Source organism: Drosophila rhopaloa, unplaced genomic scaffold (genome assembly GCF_018152115.1).
Source record: "Drosophila rhopaloa isolate 14029-0021.01 unplaced genomic scaffold, ASM1815211v1 contig_167, whole genome shotgun sequence".
NCBI lineage: Eukaryota > Metazoa > Arthropoda > Insecta > Diptera > Drosophilidae > Drosophila > Drosophila rhopaloa.
In genome coordinates, this window is record NW_025335047.1 from 3,926,093 (window position 1) to 3,942,695 (window position 16,603).

A 16,603-nucleotide genomic window follows, 5' to 3' on the forward strand; every position below is an offset into this window, starting at 1 on the left:
TATAAAACTATAACATTTTCTTAATATTTGTATAGATATAGGGCTATTGAAAAATTAAATTAATTGTGAAAATATTGTGTTATTATTAAGAAAATAAATGAAAGTTTAACCAACGTTTATTGATAATGAATTTTAAGCTTAGTGGCGCGTAAATATCGATTAAGAGTATCGTCAATCGATAAGCCTATCGATTATCTACCTCAAAAAGTGTGACCAGACATTTTTTATTAGAAGTTAATTATTGTTTGTGCTGCCAAATCGGGACGATTTTGCAAAAATGTCATTTTCCGCCATTGGTGATTGCCAATTAATTTCGCAAATATATAAAGTACTAACCAGTGAATATTGCAAGCGGTCCCGCCCTAAACCAATTCCCATTTCAGTACAAGAATCACCGCATCGCATGCAGCTTCAAAGTTCTGCCGACACCTGTGACCCATTTTGAGCGGGAACCACAGAATGTTTTCCACTGGATGACGGCGGATCGCTGGGACAGGATCGAAGATGGACTGTGGCGCCTGTTCGAGAACCTTAAAAACTGGCAGGATGCCCACAAACTGCACAGGGAGCTGCTGATCGATCATATCAATGTTCAGGTCCAGGCCACCGACAAACCGCATACTGCCACGATGACCTTATTGGCAGGGGAGGAAGCGACCCCCAAGGATCTCTGCCTGGACATCCAGCTCCAATACATGACGCACGAGGACAAAACTATTGTGGGCGTCCACACCACGAAGCGCAAACATGCCACGGATACAGAATCCAACGGCTCCGGCCGCAATATTAATTCCAACAAGGCCAAGGCGGCCACCTCGGGATCTAAGCCGAAAGCTGGGTAGGAAACCCCTTACTAAGTACCCAGCCCTAAGTAGTTTTCCACCCAAGTAGCCCTAAGGACATTGTCATTTGAAATTCGTTTTGGTAGCCTTTATGCCCTGTAATACTTATTTTGCAATGATTGGCATTTATGTTATAAGTAAATTAGTCAATTATATCCTTGTTGATAAATTTTATCATATGATTCGTTGCTTGCCCAAAATTTTCTAAGATTATTTAAATAAATGTATGTTTAAGTAGCTTATTCAAATGCATTAGGCGCAATTTTTGACCATTTAAATGTACTTATATTGCTAATTTTTGCATGATTGATGTAATTCTCAATTAAATAATGTTTATTTAGTACCTAGTTAGTCTAAGTGCCTATATGTTTACGAATGTCTTCTCGTCTTTATGGTAAGCTAATACCACGTTTTATACTCGTTAGTGTTGTGATATGAATTGCATATGTAATGATTATAATGAGTATAATAATTAAAACCATTTTCCTTAATAAGTATTTCACGTTAAGAATCGTATAATGTACAATTTGTTATTATCTAAGCTTCTTATACTTAGTTTTTAATAATTTTAAACGATTTTGTATTAGTGCACTAGAGAAATGCTCGCAATCGAAGCCCAAGCACATAGATGCCGACGACGACGATGACTTATTTTCCTCAGGCAGCAAACCGCCAGCCATCAAACGCGAGCGCAGATCCATTTCCCATGGAGGCGAGAAGGAAAAGTCTTCCAGTAGCGCTTCATCCTCCCGCCAGGGAAATCCTATCAAGCGATCGAAGAGTCCAGATCAAAGGCGAGTAAAAAATATATTCATTAGGAGGAGTACGAGAATCAAGGCTTATTTCTGTATTCGCAGGAGTTATAGATCCAGCTCTGTGGAGTCCAAGCCTGCTCGCCGCTCAGGCCGATCACCAATGCGTCCGAGTCGATTTAACAATTTCGTCGTAGGGTACGCTTCGGACCTTTAACTGGAAATACCAATATTAAGCATTTTTCTGGGTTCATTTTTAGCGAGACGAAGGGCAACAAGGGTAAGAAATCAAAGGTCAAGCCTAAACGTCCTACCCCATCGCCACCCAAAGCTCTGATGGTGGGGCAGATGGACGGAGCCCGGTTTGATGCACTGCAACGGCTGGACAGCATGCTGGACATGCCCAAGCCGCGAAAAGTTGAGATTCTGTAAGTGATTCGAGCAGATGGAAATAAAACGTTTACGAAATTGCCTTCAACCTCTGATCTTTTGATTGCCTCAGTCTCTTGGAAAAAATGGGCGAAGCAGATGTTTTGAAAACTTTCGACAAATATCGTACCGATTTCGACAAGCTGTTCAAGGATCGGGAGTTTAAGACGCGCACCCTTAGTTATATGAATATTTCTCACATTGAAATCATGGACATACTTAGCACGAAAATTCACCAGAAGATGCTCCAGAAACTTGGGGATGTCTACAGCGGTAAAAGCGTAAGTGTATGGATGCTTGGAATAAAACATATCTAAAAACTTTCTGATTATCAGAATCATACAGCACTGCTTGTAAACGGACTGCTCCCGCTGTGGATAGTGCGCCTCTTCATGGACACATACCACTTTTCACATTCAGAGGCAGTGCAGCAAATACGTGACCAAATGAAGTACCACTCGTATCTGAAGGCCTTGAACGATGACCCATTGTGTTCCGACCTTGAAGACTAAACTGGTCCTTACATGATATAAGATTGTTACGCATTTTGTATTTTTACGATAGATAAAATCTTAGGTAGCCAATTTGGGCAAATAGAGTTTGATTTGGAATAAGCATCCATTTATATTAATTTGTCTTTCTTTATTTTGATTGGAATCTGTTCTGTATTACGCATTACATTGTATAAATACATTTATTTTTGCTTTCGAAAAAAGAAAACGCTTGAGTGACCGAACGTTGAGAGTGTGTTATGGTGTAATGGAGGAGTGCTCTCTGGGCGACTGGACGTAGCGACAACGTGGGCGAAGGATTACGAAATTGCTTTACTTAGAAACTAAGGACATGCTAAGGAGTAATGTTTATGAAACGCCCGGCAGGTGGTTGTTTAAAACTCAGTCTGACCTCCACACTCTTATGTACAATCTATGTGAACTATGATCCGGCTTACAGCTCATCGTGCTGCTGATCCTCCTCCTCATCGTCGGCATTTGCACTCTCTTGACTCTCTGGCGTGGTCTCCTCGGCATCGTCCTCCTCATCCTCGTCGAATTCGACTTGTTCGTTTTGGGAAACTCCCAAAGTCTGGCGCATCATCTGCTCAATGCTGTCGGCGAACTGAGCCGTCTCCTGGAGCATGTACCCAGATCGCAGAGTGGCGGTGCGGAACATCATCACTGCCATGTCCTTGGCGGTGTCATCAGCCTCGTCGGCCTCCACGCGACGCAGCAGCTCACGAATCAGTGGATGTCTGGGGTTGATCTCGAGTGCCTTTTTCTGGTTGAGATAGTAGGTGCGCTGAGGATCGTCGGACTTTTGGTGGGCGTTCGACATGGCCAAACGCTCCATGTTGCCGGTCCAGCCGAAGACACCGGCAACTAGTGCGCACGGGGAGTTGCTCAGACGCTCCGACACCTGAGCCTTGGAGATCTGATCCTTGAGAGCCACATCATTTAGCCACTTAACCAACGGCTCGAAAGTGCTCTTCAGCGACTCGAAATTCTTCTTGCTCTTCTCAGACTCGTTCAGTTGGAATCCCTCCTTGGCCACGTTCTGGAACTTCTTGCCATCAAACTCGGGCAGGGCGGAGATGCAGTACTCATCGACGGCCTCCACCAGATACAGAACCTCGTAGCCCTTGGTCAGCAGGCGCTCCACGAAGGGCGACTTCTCGACCTCAGCGCGGTTGGCACCGGCGATGTAGTAGATGTGCTCTTGCTTTGCCTTCATGCGTTCCTTGTACTCGGCCAGCGAGGTGACGCCCTTGCCGTTGGAGGTCTGGAAGCGGAGCAGCTTGGCGAGACGCGATCGGTTGCTGGGATCCTCCATCACACCCAGTTTAATGCTGCAATTCGAAAAAAATGTTGATTACCAAGAAAATATAAAAAATCAGTTAGTTGTTTAAGGACAAAAGATTGGCTTTTCGCTACTAATATACATTATCTTCTTAAAATGGTTTAAGGATTATCAAAATTGTACATATGCTTTCAAAATTTAATTTAAATACCCATTAATATAATTAAAAAATCGTTGTTCCACGAACAAAATTCTTATCAATTTTCCACGTCACTATGGTCAAATATTATAATATTGCCCGAATTCTGCGAAATGTATTCTCTTATCTCTTCACGTATTTTTGCAACTACATCTAAAACCATCATTATTTATATTTCTATCATTTCCTTAATCTTATAAATACACTCCTATGTATATTTTTATAGAAATACTAATAAAATTAACTTTAAAGTTAACAGCAATACATAAGAAGTTTTAAAACAAATCCGAGTTTTTTGTAAAATAACAAACTGTTATCAATTTTGAACGTGTATAATAAATAAACCACGTCACCAATTGGTCAAAATAATAATTACGTGGATTCTGCCTATTCTTATCTTTTTATCATTGCATGCAAATAATATTTGTTCTTGATTCAAAATTCTAAAAAAAAAAAAACCTCCCCTTCATTTTTTCGTAAAACTTCACTTACTTGGTCGAGAACTCTTTCCAGAACTTTTCATAGGCGTCTTTGTCGATCTTCTTGAGCATGTCGAGCACCTTGCGAACCAGCTTCTTCTTAATCACCTTGATGAGTTTGTGCTGCTGCAGGGTCTCACGGGAAACGTTCAAGGGCAGGTCATCGGAATCCACGACACCGCGGATGAAGCTCAGATAGTTGGGCATCATATCGTTGAACTCATCGGTGATGAAGACGCGGCGCACGTACAGCTTAATGTTGTCCGACTTGGTTCCGTACCGGTTGAAGGACTCCGAGGGCTGCACCTTGGGCACGTAGAGCAAACTCTTGAAGGTCACCTCGCCCTCGGCGATGAAGTGCGTCTGGGACAGGGGCTCGCTGGAGTCCTTGGTCAGGCTCTTGTAGAAGTTGGTGTACTCCTCCTCGGTCACTTCGGCGGGCTTGCGGGTCCAAATGGGCTTGCTGTCGTTGATCAGGGTCCAGTCCCAGGTGGTCTTTGAGACCTTCTTGGTCTTGGGCTTCTCATCGTCGGCCTCCTCGACCTTGGCGTCTTCATCCTCCACGTCATCCTCGGTCTTCTCGGGCTTGGCCTCCTCCTCCACTGGCACCTCCTCTTCGACAGTCTTGCTGGACCACATGCGGATTGGGAAGTTGATGAACTGCGAGTACTTTCGGATGAGCTCGCGGACGGTATCCTCCTCCAGGAAGTCCTGGGCCTCCTCCTTAAGGTAGAGCGAGATCACGGATCCACGCTTCAGGGTGTCGCCACGAGGATCCTCGGTGATGCTGAAGCTGTTGGCGTCCGACTCCCAGATGTACTGCTTGTCGTCGTTGTGTTTGGTGGTCACAACCACACGATCGGCGACCAGGAAGGCAGAGTAGAAGCCCACACCGAACTGACCAATCATGTCGTTCATATCCTGTCCTTCTGACTTGCTGGGATCCTGCATCTTGGCCAGGAAATCCGCGGTGCCGGACTTGGCGATTGTTCCCAGGTTATTGATCAGGTCCTGATGAGTCATGCCAATACCAGAGTCCATAATATGCAGCGCCTTGTTTTCCTTGTCGGCCTTGATACGAATGTGGAGCTCCGGATTGCTCTCCAGCTGCTTGCTGTTCGAAAGTGCCAAAAGGCGGATCTTGTCAATGGCATCGGATGCGTTGGAGATCAATTCACGCAGGAAGATCTCCTTGTTGCGGTACAGGGAGTTGATAATCAGCTTCATCATTCGGTTGACCTCCGTTTGGAAGGTAAACTTTTCCGCCTGCCGAGACAAAGAAAAAGAGAAGGGAAAATCCAGTCATACGTGTACTTTCAGGATGACCTGGTATGAACCCACCTTCTCGCGAATTTCCTTCAATTGCGCCACGTTCAAACCATCCAATTGGATGGCCTCCTCCTCACGCTTCAGGGTTTCGGCATCTGTGGATTTGGATAAGGAGAAAAGATAATGGGGGCGTTCATTGCAGGGGTTCGCAACGCTGACGTGTACCATCAACATTAGCGAAACTCGCAGGGGGCGTGTCAACCTACCGGTTCTTGATCCCTCCTTGAAGGATCCCAGATCCAAATCAATGGTTTCCGTTGCGGACTCATCTTCACTAGCGGCGATTTGATTGACGCCTAAGAAACGAGAACGCGACATGAATTAATTAGGTTAAAACACCGGTATTTCACCGGCATGGCGGCGTGGCAAACTCAAACGTACCTGCTAAAAGCAGCAGGCCAAACAGCAAAAAGTACTTCATGATCAAAGATAACTTGATTTACGGAGGACGAGCTATCAGTTGCTCCGGCGAAAAGGCCACGTCACGAATAACAGATGCAATAAATTAATCCGCACTTGCGACGCCCGCTTCGATTTTTTAAATGACGCCGTCGTACGGCTGGAAAGCCTTTAAATCCCTTGTTGGCTGACCGTTTGTGCGGCGTTGGAACATGCCATGCGCCGTGAAAAATACTAAAAAATAACAGAAAATATACTTCAAAATTAAGATATATACAGTGGCGGGCATGAAATAAGTACCGACATTGAGAAAATTAAAAAACCGATTTAGTTTATTTGATTTTCAATATGATTTTAAATTTTGTATGATAGTTTTTTGACGTTCTATTTAGAAAAAGTGTCTGCACTCCTCCAAAAACGTTGACTTGTTATTTTATAGTTCTGTATGACTTATTTATTATACATAGGGTACTTTATAGAAATTAAGTTAAACAACTTATCATAAAGTTTGACATTACTTATTTTCTGCTGCTCTCATATAGTTAGAAAACCAGTCAACTGAACTTTATTCTTATGTCTATAATATAAATTTTCTATGATATTATAAATAAACAAGTACAATTACAATTATTCTCATGGTCTTAAAACTATTTGTACACAGCCTTCTTGTCTCATATTTATAAACAATATTTGCTACAATTGTATTTTTCTAGAAAGGTCATACTCCTACGGTCATATTTCTACGATTTTTATTAAAGTTTCCCACCCACATGGTTTTGGTATATTGCTTCCATTACATGTCCTACTTTGGTATAAAAATCCAACCCCTTGGGAATTTTCAACGGACCCGCTGCGGTCACTCTTGGCACGAGGCTTGTTTATTGGGCGAAATTTAATGATTCCCTGTAATCATTCAGCAGTTGCGTGAGTTGCCAAACACTAAGCCTATTTTATATTCCGTTTCGGCCATACTCCGCCTACAACCGACTCGTATATATCCAGAAAACATCCGCAGCAGCAGACGCAGTTCATCCGACACAGGGGCCGCAGGCAGAGCAATCGCAGAAACAGAAGCAAAAACCTCTTCGCTCCGAAATCGAAATCGAGTGAATCGGGGAGCGTGTCGTCTATATGATAGTCGTGCATAGTACCAGTACCAAGTAGCAGAGTACCGCCGCAGTGTCAATTAGTAGTTTCGCATAACACCACCTCACGCGTACACACTCTACATACTCAACAGCACCACCCCCCGAACACCCGCCCACCCGTGAATCGCGATATCCGTGTTATACAACAAAATTGTTCCGTGTTCCAACCATACGCCGGCTAAAAATCGACCCCAAACACCATCTTCGCCCGGTGGAGCAACATAATCGCAGTGGAGAAAGCTGTTCTACAACTGCGACTGGAACTGGAGCTGTAGCAACTGGTCCGGATTAGCAGGTCATCGTAAGAGGAGCAGCCGCAGCAAGGGCACTACCACTGTAGCTATAGCTGCACGACCACCGGATCCACCATGAACATAGACGACTACGAGTCGCTGCCCACCACCAGTGTGGGTGTGAATATGACGGCGGGCGCTATTGCTGGCGTGCTGGAGCATGTGGTCATGTATCCGCTGGACTCCGTCAAGGTGAGAGCGTTACCCGCCTGGTAACCGGAGGAGCATAATACGGCCATAAACCTAACCTCACTACCAATCGGAATTTTGTGTGTGCCGCCGCTTCTGCTTTGGCATAATCGTGATGTAATTTCTCGGGTATCAACTGCAACCAAGAGTTCCCCATTCTCAGCTTTGCGTGGTATAGCCACTTTCTGACCTTATCTGCGCACGTTCGGTTGGTTTATGCTGCGGTGATTAGATTAGACCGCGTCGTTCCATCATTAAACAGACTAAATCTTATCGGTAAAGTTCTGATCGTTCACCTGAAAACTCAGTAGGGCCAAAAGTACACAACTTAAGCATATGCAAAATGCGCCTGGCTACCTCGTAATGAAGCTCGCCCGATATATGTGTGTATATATACAAGGCATTCTATTATTGACCGATTCTTGTTTCGTTATATTTTACTCAGCTGGCTGGTGACTCGAGCATTTATTGATTTTCGTGGCCACATGTGTCAATCGCGCTGTGACAGCCGGCAGGCAGTTGGGTGCCAGTTTAAAGCCTGGCCGGGATTCCCGGCGTCATCATTATAATAGTCCCTCCACAGTCCGTTTGACGAGCTAATTTCATGAAGCTACGAAAGCCAGAGCGGAAAACCTTAAATTGACCAGCAATTGAGGCGGTTTTATTCGCGATGTTTCGTGCTGATTTATAAATAATTACCGCCGCAGCGTTGTCATTCTGACTTCCCAATTTGTTTTCTTATCAGACGCACCTACTATTGGGATGAATGAATCATTCTCAATCTCTGTTCTGTCAAACATTTATGTAATGGAGACTTCTATCAGTTCGTGGCACCTTTTTAATTAGGTTTCTATTCCGGACCCCACTCGAGAGTAGATTTTTCACCTTGAATTGCCTTGTTGACTTGCTATTGATATCAGCGGGCACCCAGCAGATAAATAGATTTTCTAGGAAATCTTATCTTCATCGTAAAGCCCGGTCTCCGTATTTTACAATGTGGATGCAGCTCTCAGCTTTTTGATATATTTCTATATTGTCTGCTTGTCGGGCACGCCTTTAAATAAATGCAATTAAGTATATGGATGTGCATACATATGTATGCATACGCCTGTGTAATCGTAAAATACGTAAACAATTGCAAATCTGTAGGCTCCGAGTGACTTGCTTATAAATCAGCGAAAGTTTCGACCGGCAAACACAGTAATATATATTTTTATATTCCATTGATATCGGTTATTAGTACCTGCTGTTCTATACCGATTATTAGCGTATTGACAAAACGGAGACAGCTTAAATAAAACTTCGAACTAGAATTATCAATTAAAACTATTTATGAAATGACTTAATATGCATTTAAACAATTTTTCACTCTGGCTGTTGACATTTTGGTCTGTAACATTGCAACTGCAGTGAAAGATTAAAATAGTTTCGGGAAACACCCAGTCAGACGAAAGCACGTTTTGAGGTCTTGACAATGTCAGGGAATAAAATGAAAATCGGAGATCCCACAATTGAGTGGTTTTCTGTATTGTATTTCATGAGTAACCATGATTTGCAGAATAATAGCGAAAAGCGAGTCTATTCAATTTTGTCAGATAAAGAAGTTAGTAATTCTGACACATCACATTAACCAGTAGTTTACTCAGTTTAATCTAAAACAAACAATGGGTAAATTAAATAACAAATACTGCAGAAAGCCCATTGTAAAATGCACAATGTATAAATACAATTATTTTAAACGTTCCATTATTGCCCATTTATAGACGCGAATGCAGAGTCTTTCGCCGCCCACACAAAACATGAACATAGTGTCAACCTTTCGGAACATGATTTCACGTGAGGGCTTGTTAAGGTAAGTAGTGCGAAGCCAATTGCATTGCTGTATTGCAGAGTAATCTAAAAAATACCTTCTATTTTACAGACCCGTTCGGGGAGCCAGCGCTGTAGTATTGGGTGCAGGTCCAGCGCATTCGCTGTACTTCGCGGCGTACGAAATGACCAAGGAGCTCACAGCCAAGTTCACAACAGTGAGAAACCTCAACTATGGTAATTTTATGAGTATACTTGCGCCAATGGCTCCTAACGTACCAAATCCATTGCAGTGATTTCGGGAGTAGTCGCTACCCTCATTCACGACGCCATTTCTAGTCCCACGGATGTGATCAAGCAGCGAATGCAGATGTACAACTCACCCTACACATCTGTGATATCCTGCGTACGGGATATCTACAAAAAGGAGGGCTTTAAAGCCTTTTACAGAGCCTACGGCACGCAACTGGTCATGAATTTACCATATCAGACAATACATTTTACCACATACGAGTTTTTCCAAAACACGGTAAGTGCATTTAATAACGTATATCGCCTCGCAAACACCTTATATCCATCCATCTTGTGTTGCAGTTGAACCTGGAACGCAAATACAATCCACCAGTGCACATGGCGGCGGGTGCTGCAGCTGGCGCCTGTGCGGCGGCTATAACCACGCCTCTGGATGTGATCAAGACGTTGCTAAACACACAGGAGACTGGACTGACGCGCGGCATGATCGAGGCCAGTCGAAAGGTGAATATTGTTTCTCTAGAATTTAAAATTATGAAAATGATATATAAAAGAAATATTAAACTCGAAAGGTTTTCGTTTATTATCGCATAAGATGATCTTTCAAGTTTAATAGCCCATTAAGGTGTGACTTTTTCTTTAAGATAAAACCAAGTTTATAAATTATGATCTAATGGCCTCTAACCTTTTTAGATCTACCTCATGGCTGGTCCATTGGGCTTCTTCAGGGGCATGACTGCGCGCGTGCTGTACTCCATGCCCGCCACGGCCATTTGCTGGTCCACGTATGAGTTCTTCAAATTCTACCTGTGCGGCATGGACGCAGATCAGTACAAATCGTCAATTACGGGCCGCTCGGAGCCCCGGAAAGCGGACTACGTGCTGCCCAGGACCACGGATGAGGAGCAGAGCGATCAGGATCGAGAGACGGTGAAGGAGAAGGAGAAGGATACCGCGGCGACCCTGCACTCTGCCCCGACCTCGGTGAACGCCGCCGGTGCCATCAAGACGGTGTGCGAGCTGTCGACGCGGCCCGCTGGGCCAACAATAAACCTGCACACGCGGCATACGGACGTAAAGAGTCCCTATGAAAGGGGCTTTTCCAGCACGTAGGCTGCGCCAGAGGGCGTGGCCGCGAGCGGGGCCTGCGTTCTAAACGTTTGCAGCAGCAGCGACAGCTAAACCTAAGCGTAGCTATTAGTTGGCGGTAGGGATCGGGAAAGCTGGGAGGCCTTTGGGCAGGTGGACGACACGGTGTTCGAAACGCCTGCCGTTCCGCTGACCACCGCCTGGCCACTGCCCACTTTCAGCCCACCCGAACCCAGCTGCTTGTATGAATACTCTGCGAGGAGTCGGTGAGAGAGTTTTATCACTCCATAGTCGGAGGTTAAATCGTAGTTGTTGTTCTGCACAAAACTCTCGCTCTCACACACAACACGCAAAACTCCACACACACCATACACCAACCACACACACACACCTTACACCAACCCCACACACACCACACAAAAACAGTTTTAGGCAAAATGCGAAATTCTTGTTAAAAGTATATGCTAATGATAATACTGTATCTATGTTATTTCGAAATGAGAACCTTCTTGTAAAATACTATTACCTACTATTATGTATTACAACCTTTGATTTACTACATTTATATATATTTTTTTTTAAACAAATTTCAAAGTATATATGCATATATTTATGTTGATTGTTGTAAAGTAATCGAGAGCAAAAATGTAAAGCAAAAACGTGCGAGGAGAAAATTCAATAATTTGTAATCAAATTACACTTAAATCTTCAAACTGAGATGTTACAAAACATAACGAATCGCAGAACTACGTCTCCCTCCCAGATTGCCCAATCTACACCCGATACTAACTAGCCAGCCCCCCATTTTAGAGTAGTAGCCTAGCTATGTCTGTTGTTCTTTTTCTGCACTCGATTGCGATTGCTAAAAGCTGTACGATTTTTCCATCCTCTCGGCATTGTTTTTATGCAATCATCACACATTATCTTTCGTCTCAGTGCTATATTTTTAACCCTTTGCCTAGCAATCGCAGTCCAGTGCCAGGGATAGGGACAACCGGAATTCCCACAATATACAATAATGCATCATATTATTACGTTCACTGTTATTTTTGTTTATATATATGCATAATATATATATGGATATGCTACACCGACGATTATTGAACTGTAAGGTGCAGCCCTTAAAATTACAATTTTATTGTTAAAGAATTCAAAAGAAAACGAAGCAAAAACATTGGCAAGCGAAAAGGCCCATTAAACGGATAAAAGAAAAGATAACTTGTTTTATGTCAAATGCATTAACAACAATTGCCTTTTATTGTTTCCGATAACAGTTCGTTCGTTAGCTAGAGGATTGAATCCAGGCCCCGGCGACGAGACCGCTGTGACAGGATTGGACGGGGCTTGTAGAGATCATCGTTGGTGTACCGCTGCTGCTGGCAAAGCTTCTTGCTGAGTCGCCTGGCTGACAGGGCGTCTGCAGAATAAACAAGCACATTAAACAGTCGCATTCACGGAAACGATCGAATAAAGAACAGAAAGTGGTCAAAATAACAGGAAATCTTGCGGGAACCGCTTACCCAGCACATAGATTTGGATAGGACTAATGGAGGCTTCATACAGCTATATTAATTTACAAATTATGTGGATGCATGTGGAGGAGAAAATAGAGGTGGTAGAAATAACGATAAGGATGAGCATGAGATATGTAGTACGAAGGGTGGATCGATTGGGGCTGACTTTAGTATTGTGAAATATCGTAGAAGCGGAATTAGATATATATATGGAGATCAATTTGCTTTATTAAGGATTTTAGATTACCTGATTTCATAAAAAAAAATAGATTAGATTTAAAAAGCAAACAAAAATGTTTGTTCTTTCTGAAAATATCTTCCGCATCCTACGATTCTTAAGATATTATCGATCCATCCTAATAAAAGCGTTAACAATAAAGCGATACTTGGAACACAGGTTCACCAGATTGTCAGACCAATTGATAACTTGCTATGATACAGTACGCACCATGCTCCTGCTTCTCCAAAGCCTCGTTTTCCTTGGAGTTTATACTGGCGTCGGATGGCGTGGGCGACGCTTTAGGTTCATCCCGCCTGAGCCTCTTCGCCGGACTGCCGGAGGTGCTGCTGCTCGGACTACAATGCCGCGTCGGTGTGGACTCCCGCACCGCTTGCTGCTGCTCTTGTAAGCTGCTCCGCCTTCGCTTGGAAATACTCCTTCGCAGAGCACGTACATCAACTACCTCGTCCTGTGAACCGTCCGCGCTCAGCCTGTTGAGCAAATTATTACGATCCTCGATCAATTGATTTATGAGCTGGAGGCGCGCCTTAAACTCGTCTGTATTTTCCTCAAAGTGGGTTACAAAGTCGCCGACTAATTTATCACTTTGTTCACTTGATTTTGGAATTTCTGGGGCGAGCTTCTCGGCATCTTTCGTTATATCCTCAAGTTGGCTGGGGTCAGCAGGCTCTAGGGTTTGTTCAGATTTAGAAGGTGCCTCCGGTATGCTCTTCTCAGCATGTGGTTTCTCCATTGATGCCATTTTCAACCCATCGTCTTCTTTGTTTTCCTCGACAGGGGAATCAGGTACGGATTCAGCTTTGTCAGCTATTTGAGGTTCTACATTTGGTTCTTCATCGGGTGAATCTGGCTCCGATTCTGGTTTCTCTGACTGACTTTTGTTTTTTTTTCCGTCAATATCCTCGGGCACATCTTTACTGGTCTCCACTTGCCTTTGTGACTGGGAACCAGCAGTCAGTTCAATGAAACTGGTCGACGATTGCTGGAGGATGTCGCTGACAATAACAACACCGCTTGAACTGGCAGCACTGTCGCACTCACCATTGCTGCCACCATTGGAGTTTCCATTCGTGTTGCTGCCATTCTCTACCGGCGCTTCAGCTTTTTCCGGAACTTGCGCAATCTCGGACTGGGATATCTTTGCCGGACCACCAGAGCTTGGCGGCTTGCCCTCATCATTTGAGTCGGAGTTCCGTCGCTGATTAAGTTTCGACTTGCTCTCGTTGTGATCATCCTGGATCGCTTTAGTCTTCCCACTGCCGGATGAGTTTGATTTGTTGCGGTCACGATCGCGTCCTCTATCGTGTTCCTTTTTTTTAGACGACGATGAGGAGCTGCTGCTGCTGTGGTGGCTGCGTCTTTGGCTCTCCTTTTCCTTGTCCTTGTCCTTGTCCCTTCCCTTATCCTTGTCTTTGTCCCGATCCGATCGTGATGAAGATGAACTGGACTTGTGTTTTTTGTGTGACGAGGACTCGTGGCGAGATGAAGATGAAGTGGCCGAGTGTTTTGATGAGGACGAATCGCGATTGCTTCGGCTAGATGAGCTTGAGCTTTTGTCGTTCCTGGAGCTACTGCTTCTATGTTTCGAGCTTGAGGAGTGCGATGAGGAGTGCTTCGAGCTGGAACTCGAGGAATGTTTGTTGTGAGATTTATCCCGACTACGCTCACGGTCACGATCACGATCCCGGTCGCTGCTCTTGCGGCGCTGCTTATCATCTGAGTGGCTGCGATGTCGGCGCTCCCTCTCTCTGTCCTTGGACTTTGAATGGCTCTTGGATTGCGACAATACAGAAATGGGCGATGCCATGGGTTTACTCGGTTCCTTAGACGTTTCCACATCTTCTGGCGGGGCGAGAATTAGAGGTTTATCATCCTTGATTTCGGCTGTCGTTGTGGATTTGGCTTCTTTGTTTACGAATACCTCCGCATCCACCGCATCGGACTGTACATTTGTATTTGTATTCCCAACATCCTTGGGTGCCTCCGAAAAGAATCCATTACTGCTCTCTGCCGGTTGTGGCGTTGGAGGAAGTTCAACTTTTGGTGGCGCTGGCGGAGAAGGTGGATCATCTTTAGGTGGTGCTGGTGGTTGGGGCGCAGGAGGAGGCTCAACTTTTGGTGGGGCTGGAGGAGGAGGAGGCTCAATTTTTGGTGGGGCCGGAGGAGGAGGAGGCTCAACTGTCGGCAGAGCTGGAGTTGGCGGTATTATTAATTCCGGTTCAACTATAGACTCAATGCTGGCATTATTAGCATCGTCTATGTTGGCCTTAACCTCCGACATAATGGCATCTTCAATAGATAGAATCTGTGGGCCACCGTTTGTGTCCTTCGACACAGAGTTCTTCCGCTCAGTACCTGCACATGAAATCAATTTATCAATTAATCAAACAAATTTTTGGAGATTGGCAAACCCACCTTCGAAGGTAATGGCATCCTGCTTAATATCGAAGTGCAGTTGGCGACTGCCGTTGTCCCCTGCTCCAGCACTCGTATCACTGGAGTTTTCGTTGAACTTTGGCATCTGGGCCTCCTCGGAAATGTTGGCTGGATCCCCGCTGTTGTGGGCTGCCGTTGCCTGCTGGGCATCGCCCACTGATTCCGTGGAGGAGGCGATGGTCAGGCGACTGTCGCTGGAAACCTGCGAGAGCTGCGACGCCTGCGAAACGCCGTTGATCGAATCAGAGTTGTTCAGCGACCCGTTGTTTAAATCCTCCTTGCTGGCAAGTTGTTTTTCTTCGCTGAGAGGCTCGTACGATGGCGATGTGTCCTCTTCGTCCACGCCGGGCGGCAGTTCGTCATCCTTCGCCTCCGACTTGACGGTGCCCCGGTCTGAGTCCGGACTGATCTGCTCCAGGTCGGTGGGCAGGAGGCCGGCGGTGGTCTCCACGTTGAGCAGGCTGCTGCCGTTCATGTGGCCAGCAAATGGCGGCAAAGGCGGAGCCGGCAGCAGGGTGGATCTCGCTGGCGGCGGCGGCGGGGGTGTGATGCCCAGGTACTTGTAGACGATGCTCTCGATCTTTGGCTCGAATATGGTGGCAACCTTGGGGTTGACCACTTGGTCCACGATTTGGTCCACTCCTTTGTTCAGGACGTCGGTGCTGGAATGACCGAGATGATTACGTTACCTTATCCCCGCCAGAAGTGTACTCACTCAAGGAGGTGCTTGCGCAGCCTCTCTCGCAGCTGGACCTTGTTGGTCTCTGGCGTCCAGTGCTGCTTGGCCAGGAAATCATTGACCGCCGTCTCCACCCGGGTGCGCACATTCTGGTAAGCAGGCTTCGTGTCCACGTCCGCCAGGCAGCAATTAAAGCGGAATTCATCGAAGACGCCCTGCGACTTGACCTCGGCAATTAGCGTCTTTATAAAGTCGTCCATGGTGCGTTGCCCGTGGGATTCGTGTGGTTTTCGTTGCCGCGACACCCGTGAGTGCCGTGGAAATCCAGGATAAACGTTGCGATTGCTTTACATGCGTTTACACAGAAATGTACATATGTTTACGCTAGAGGTGGGCGTGCGTCGTGAGTTGGGCCTTGGAATGGCTCGTGAGGCGTTCGTGAGGACGATCAATTCGCAGCCCTGTTGTTAAAAGACACTACGTTGGCAGCATTGGCGGAGAAAGTCTTGTCCTGGTTTAAGGGAGATTTTTCATGCACGAAAATAGCTACAAACAGCCCTCTCGATCAGTGATGGCAGATCAGCTTTATCTATTCGAAAATTACGATTATTTAATACCGTTAATTTCAGGAGACTGCCTCACTGGAAATATTCGGCTAATTATCTTCTAATCGATGTTCAAACTCAAACAAAATTATAAAGTTACTTCTTAAATCTCGATATATGTAACT

General features: G+C 45.1%; 4 protein-coding genes across 7 annotated transcripts; 2 read left to right on the forward strand and 2 right to left on the reverse strand.

Moving 5' to 3' along the window:
* Positions 1-243: 243 nt before the first annotated feature.
* LOC108047436 (uncharacterized protein CG4951) lies at positions 244-2,650 on the forward strand. The gene is made up of 7 exons (XM_044458514.1): positions 244-328; positions 384-838; positions 1,430-1,636; positions 1,700-1,792; positions 1,855-2,022; positions 2,097-2,304; positions 2,359-2,650. Exons 1-7 carry the CDS (start codon positions 278-280, stop codon positions 2,533-2,535), a joined length of 1,359 nt encoding a protein of 452 aa, XP_044314449.1. The 5' UTR covers positions 244-277; the 3' UTR covers positions 2,536-2,650.
* On the reverse strand, positions 2,645-6,389 carry LOC108047435 (endoplasmin homolog). Its single transcript, XM_017127610.2, has 5 exons — positions 6,206-6,389; positions 6,031-6,120; positions 5,837-5,919; positions 4,509-5,761; positions 2,645-3,866 (listed from the first exon to the last, which is right to left on the reverse strand). Exons 1-5 carry the CDS (start codon positions 6,243-6,245, stop codon positions 2,969-2,971), a joined length of 2,364 nt encoding a protein of 787 aa, XP_016983099.1. The 5' UTR covers positions 6,246-6,389; the 3' UTR covers positions 2,645-2,968.
* Positions 6,390-7,034: 645 nt separating this feature from the next.
* Positions 7,035-11,542, forward strand: LOC108047430 (mitoferrin). 2 transcript variants are annotated; one of them, XM_017127603.2, is made up of 7 exons: positions 7,035-7,147; positions 7,226-7,856; positions 9,617-9,705; positions 9,775-9,899; positions 9,956-10,191; positions 10,257-10,418; positions 10,608-11,542. In XM_017127603.2, the coding sequence occupies exons 2-7, from the start codon at positions 7,740-7,742 to the stop codon at positions 11,025-11,027; spliced, it is 1,149 nt and encodes a 382-aa protein (XP_016983092.1). In that variant the 5' UTR covers positions 7,035-7,147; positions 7,226-7,739; the 3' UTR covers positions 11,028-11,542. The 2 variants fall into 2 exon arrangements, with proteins under 2 accessions (XP_016983092.1, XP_016983091.1); XM_017127602.2 differs by having other exon boundaries at positions 7,085-7,856.
* Positions 11,543-12,225: 683 nt separating this feature from the next.
* On the reverse strand, positions 12,226-16,345 carry LOC108047428 (protein starmaker). Of its 3 annotated transcripts, XM_044458430.1 has the most exons (5): positions 15,910-16,344; positions 15,174-15,856; positions 12,966-15,113; positions 12,524-12,566; positions 12,348-12,420 (listed from the first exon to the last, which is right to left on the reverse strand). In XM_044458430.1, exons 1-4 carry the CDS (start codon positions 16,131-16,133, stop codon positions 12,559-12,561), a joined length of 3,063 nt encoding a protein of 1,020 aa, XP_044314365.1. In that variant the 5' UTR covers positions 16,134-16,344; the 3' UTR covers positions 12,348-12,420; positions 12,524-12,558. The 3 variants fall into 3 exon arrangements, 2 of the variants coding, with proteins under 2 accessions (XP_016983090.2, XP_044314365.1); XM_017127601.2 differs by lacking the exon at positions 12,524-12,566 and having other exon boundaries at positions 12,226-12,420; positions 15,910-16,345; XR_006417519.1 differs by having other exon boundaries at positions 12,342-12,420; positions 12,524-15,113; positions 15,910-16,345.
* Positions 16,346-16,603: the final 258 nt, after the last annotated feature.

What these genes read in the sequence shown, in the direction of transcription:
- LOC108047430 (XM_017127603.2), top strand. Translation starts at nt 7,740, where the DNA reads ATGAACATAGACGACTACGAGTCGCTGCCCACCACCAGTGTGGGTGTG. An exon ending in ACGAGTTTTTCCAAAACACG is followed by an intron (nt 10,192 to 10,256) that starts GTAAGTGCATTT and finishes CTTGTGTTGCAG; the next exon opens with TTGAACCTGGAACGCAAATA. An exon ending in TGATCGAGGCCAGTCGAAAG is followed by an intron (nt 10,419 to 10,607) that starts GTGAATATTGTT and finishes TAACCTTTTTAG; the next exon opens with ATCTACCTCATGGCTGGTCC.
- LOC108047428 (XM_017127601.2), bottom strand. Translation starts at nt 16,133, where the DNA reads ATGGACGACTTTATAAAGACGCTAATTGCCGAGGTCAAGTCGCAGGGC. An exon ending in CTGCGCAAGCACCTCCTTGA is followed by an intron (nt 15,857 to 15,909) that starts GTGAGTACACTT and finishes CGGTCATTCCAG; the next exon opens with CACCGACGTCCTGAACAAAG. An exon ending in TTTGGAGAAGCAGGAGCATG is followed by an intron (nt 12,421 to 12,965) that starts GTGCGTACTGTA and finishes TTTATTCTGCAG; the next exon opens with ACGCCCTGTCAGCCAGGCGA.
- LOC108047436 (XM_044458514.1), top strand. Translation starts at nt 278, where the DNA reads ATGTCATTTTCCGCCATTGGTGATTGCCAATTAATTTCGCAAATATAT. An exon ending in TAATTTCGCAAATATATAAA is followed by an intron (nt 329 to 383) that starts GTACTAACCAGT and finishes TTCCCATTTCAG; the next exon opens with TACAAGAATCACCGCATCGC. An exon ending in ATGTCTACAGCGGTAAAAGC is followed by an intron (nt 2,305 to 2,358) that starts GTAAGTGTATGG and finishes TCTGATTATCAG; the next exon opens with AATCATACAGCACTGCTTGT.
- LOC108047435 (XM_017127610.2), bottom strand. Translation starts at nt 6,245, where the DNA reads ATGAAGTACTTTTTGCTGTTTGGCCTGCTGCTTTTAGCAG. An exon ending in TGGCCTGCTGCTTTTAGCAG is followed by an intron (nt 6,121 to 6,205) that starts GTACGTTTGAGT and finishes CTCGTTTCTTAG; the next exon opens with GCGTCAATCAAATCGCCGCT. An exon ending in TGAAGGAAATTCGCGAGAAG is followed by an intron (nt 5,762 to 5,836) that starts GTGGGTTCATAC and finishes TTGTCTCGGCAG; the next exon opens with GCGGAAAAGTTTACCTTCCA.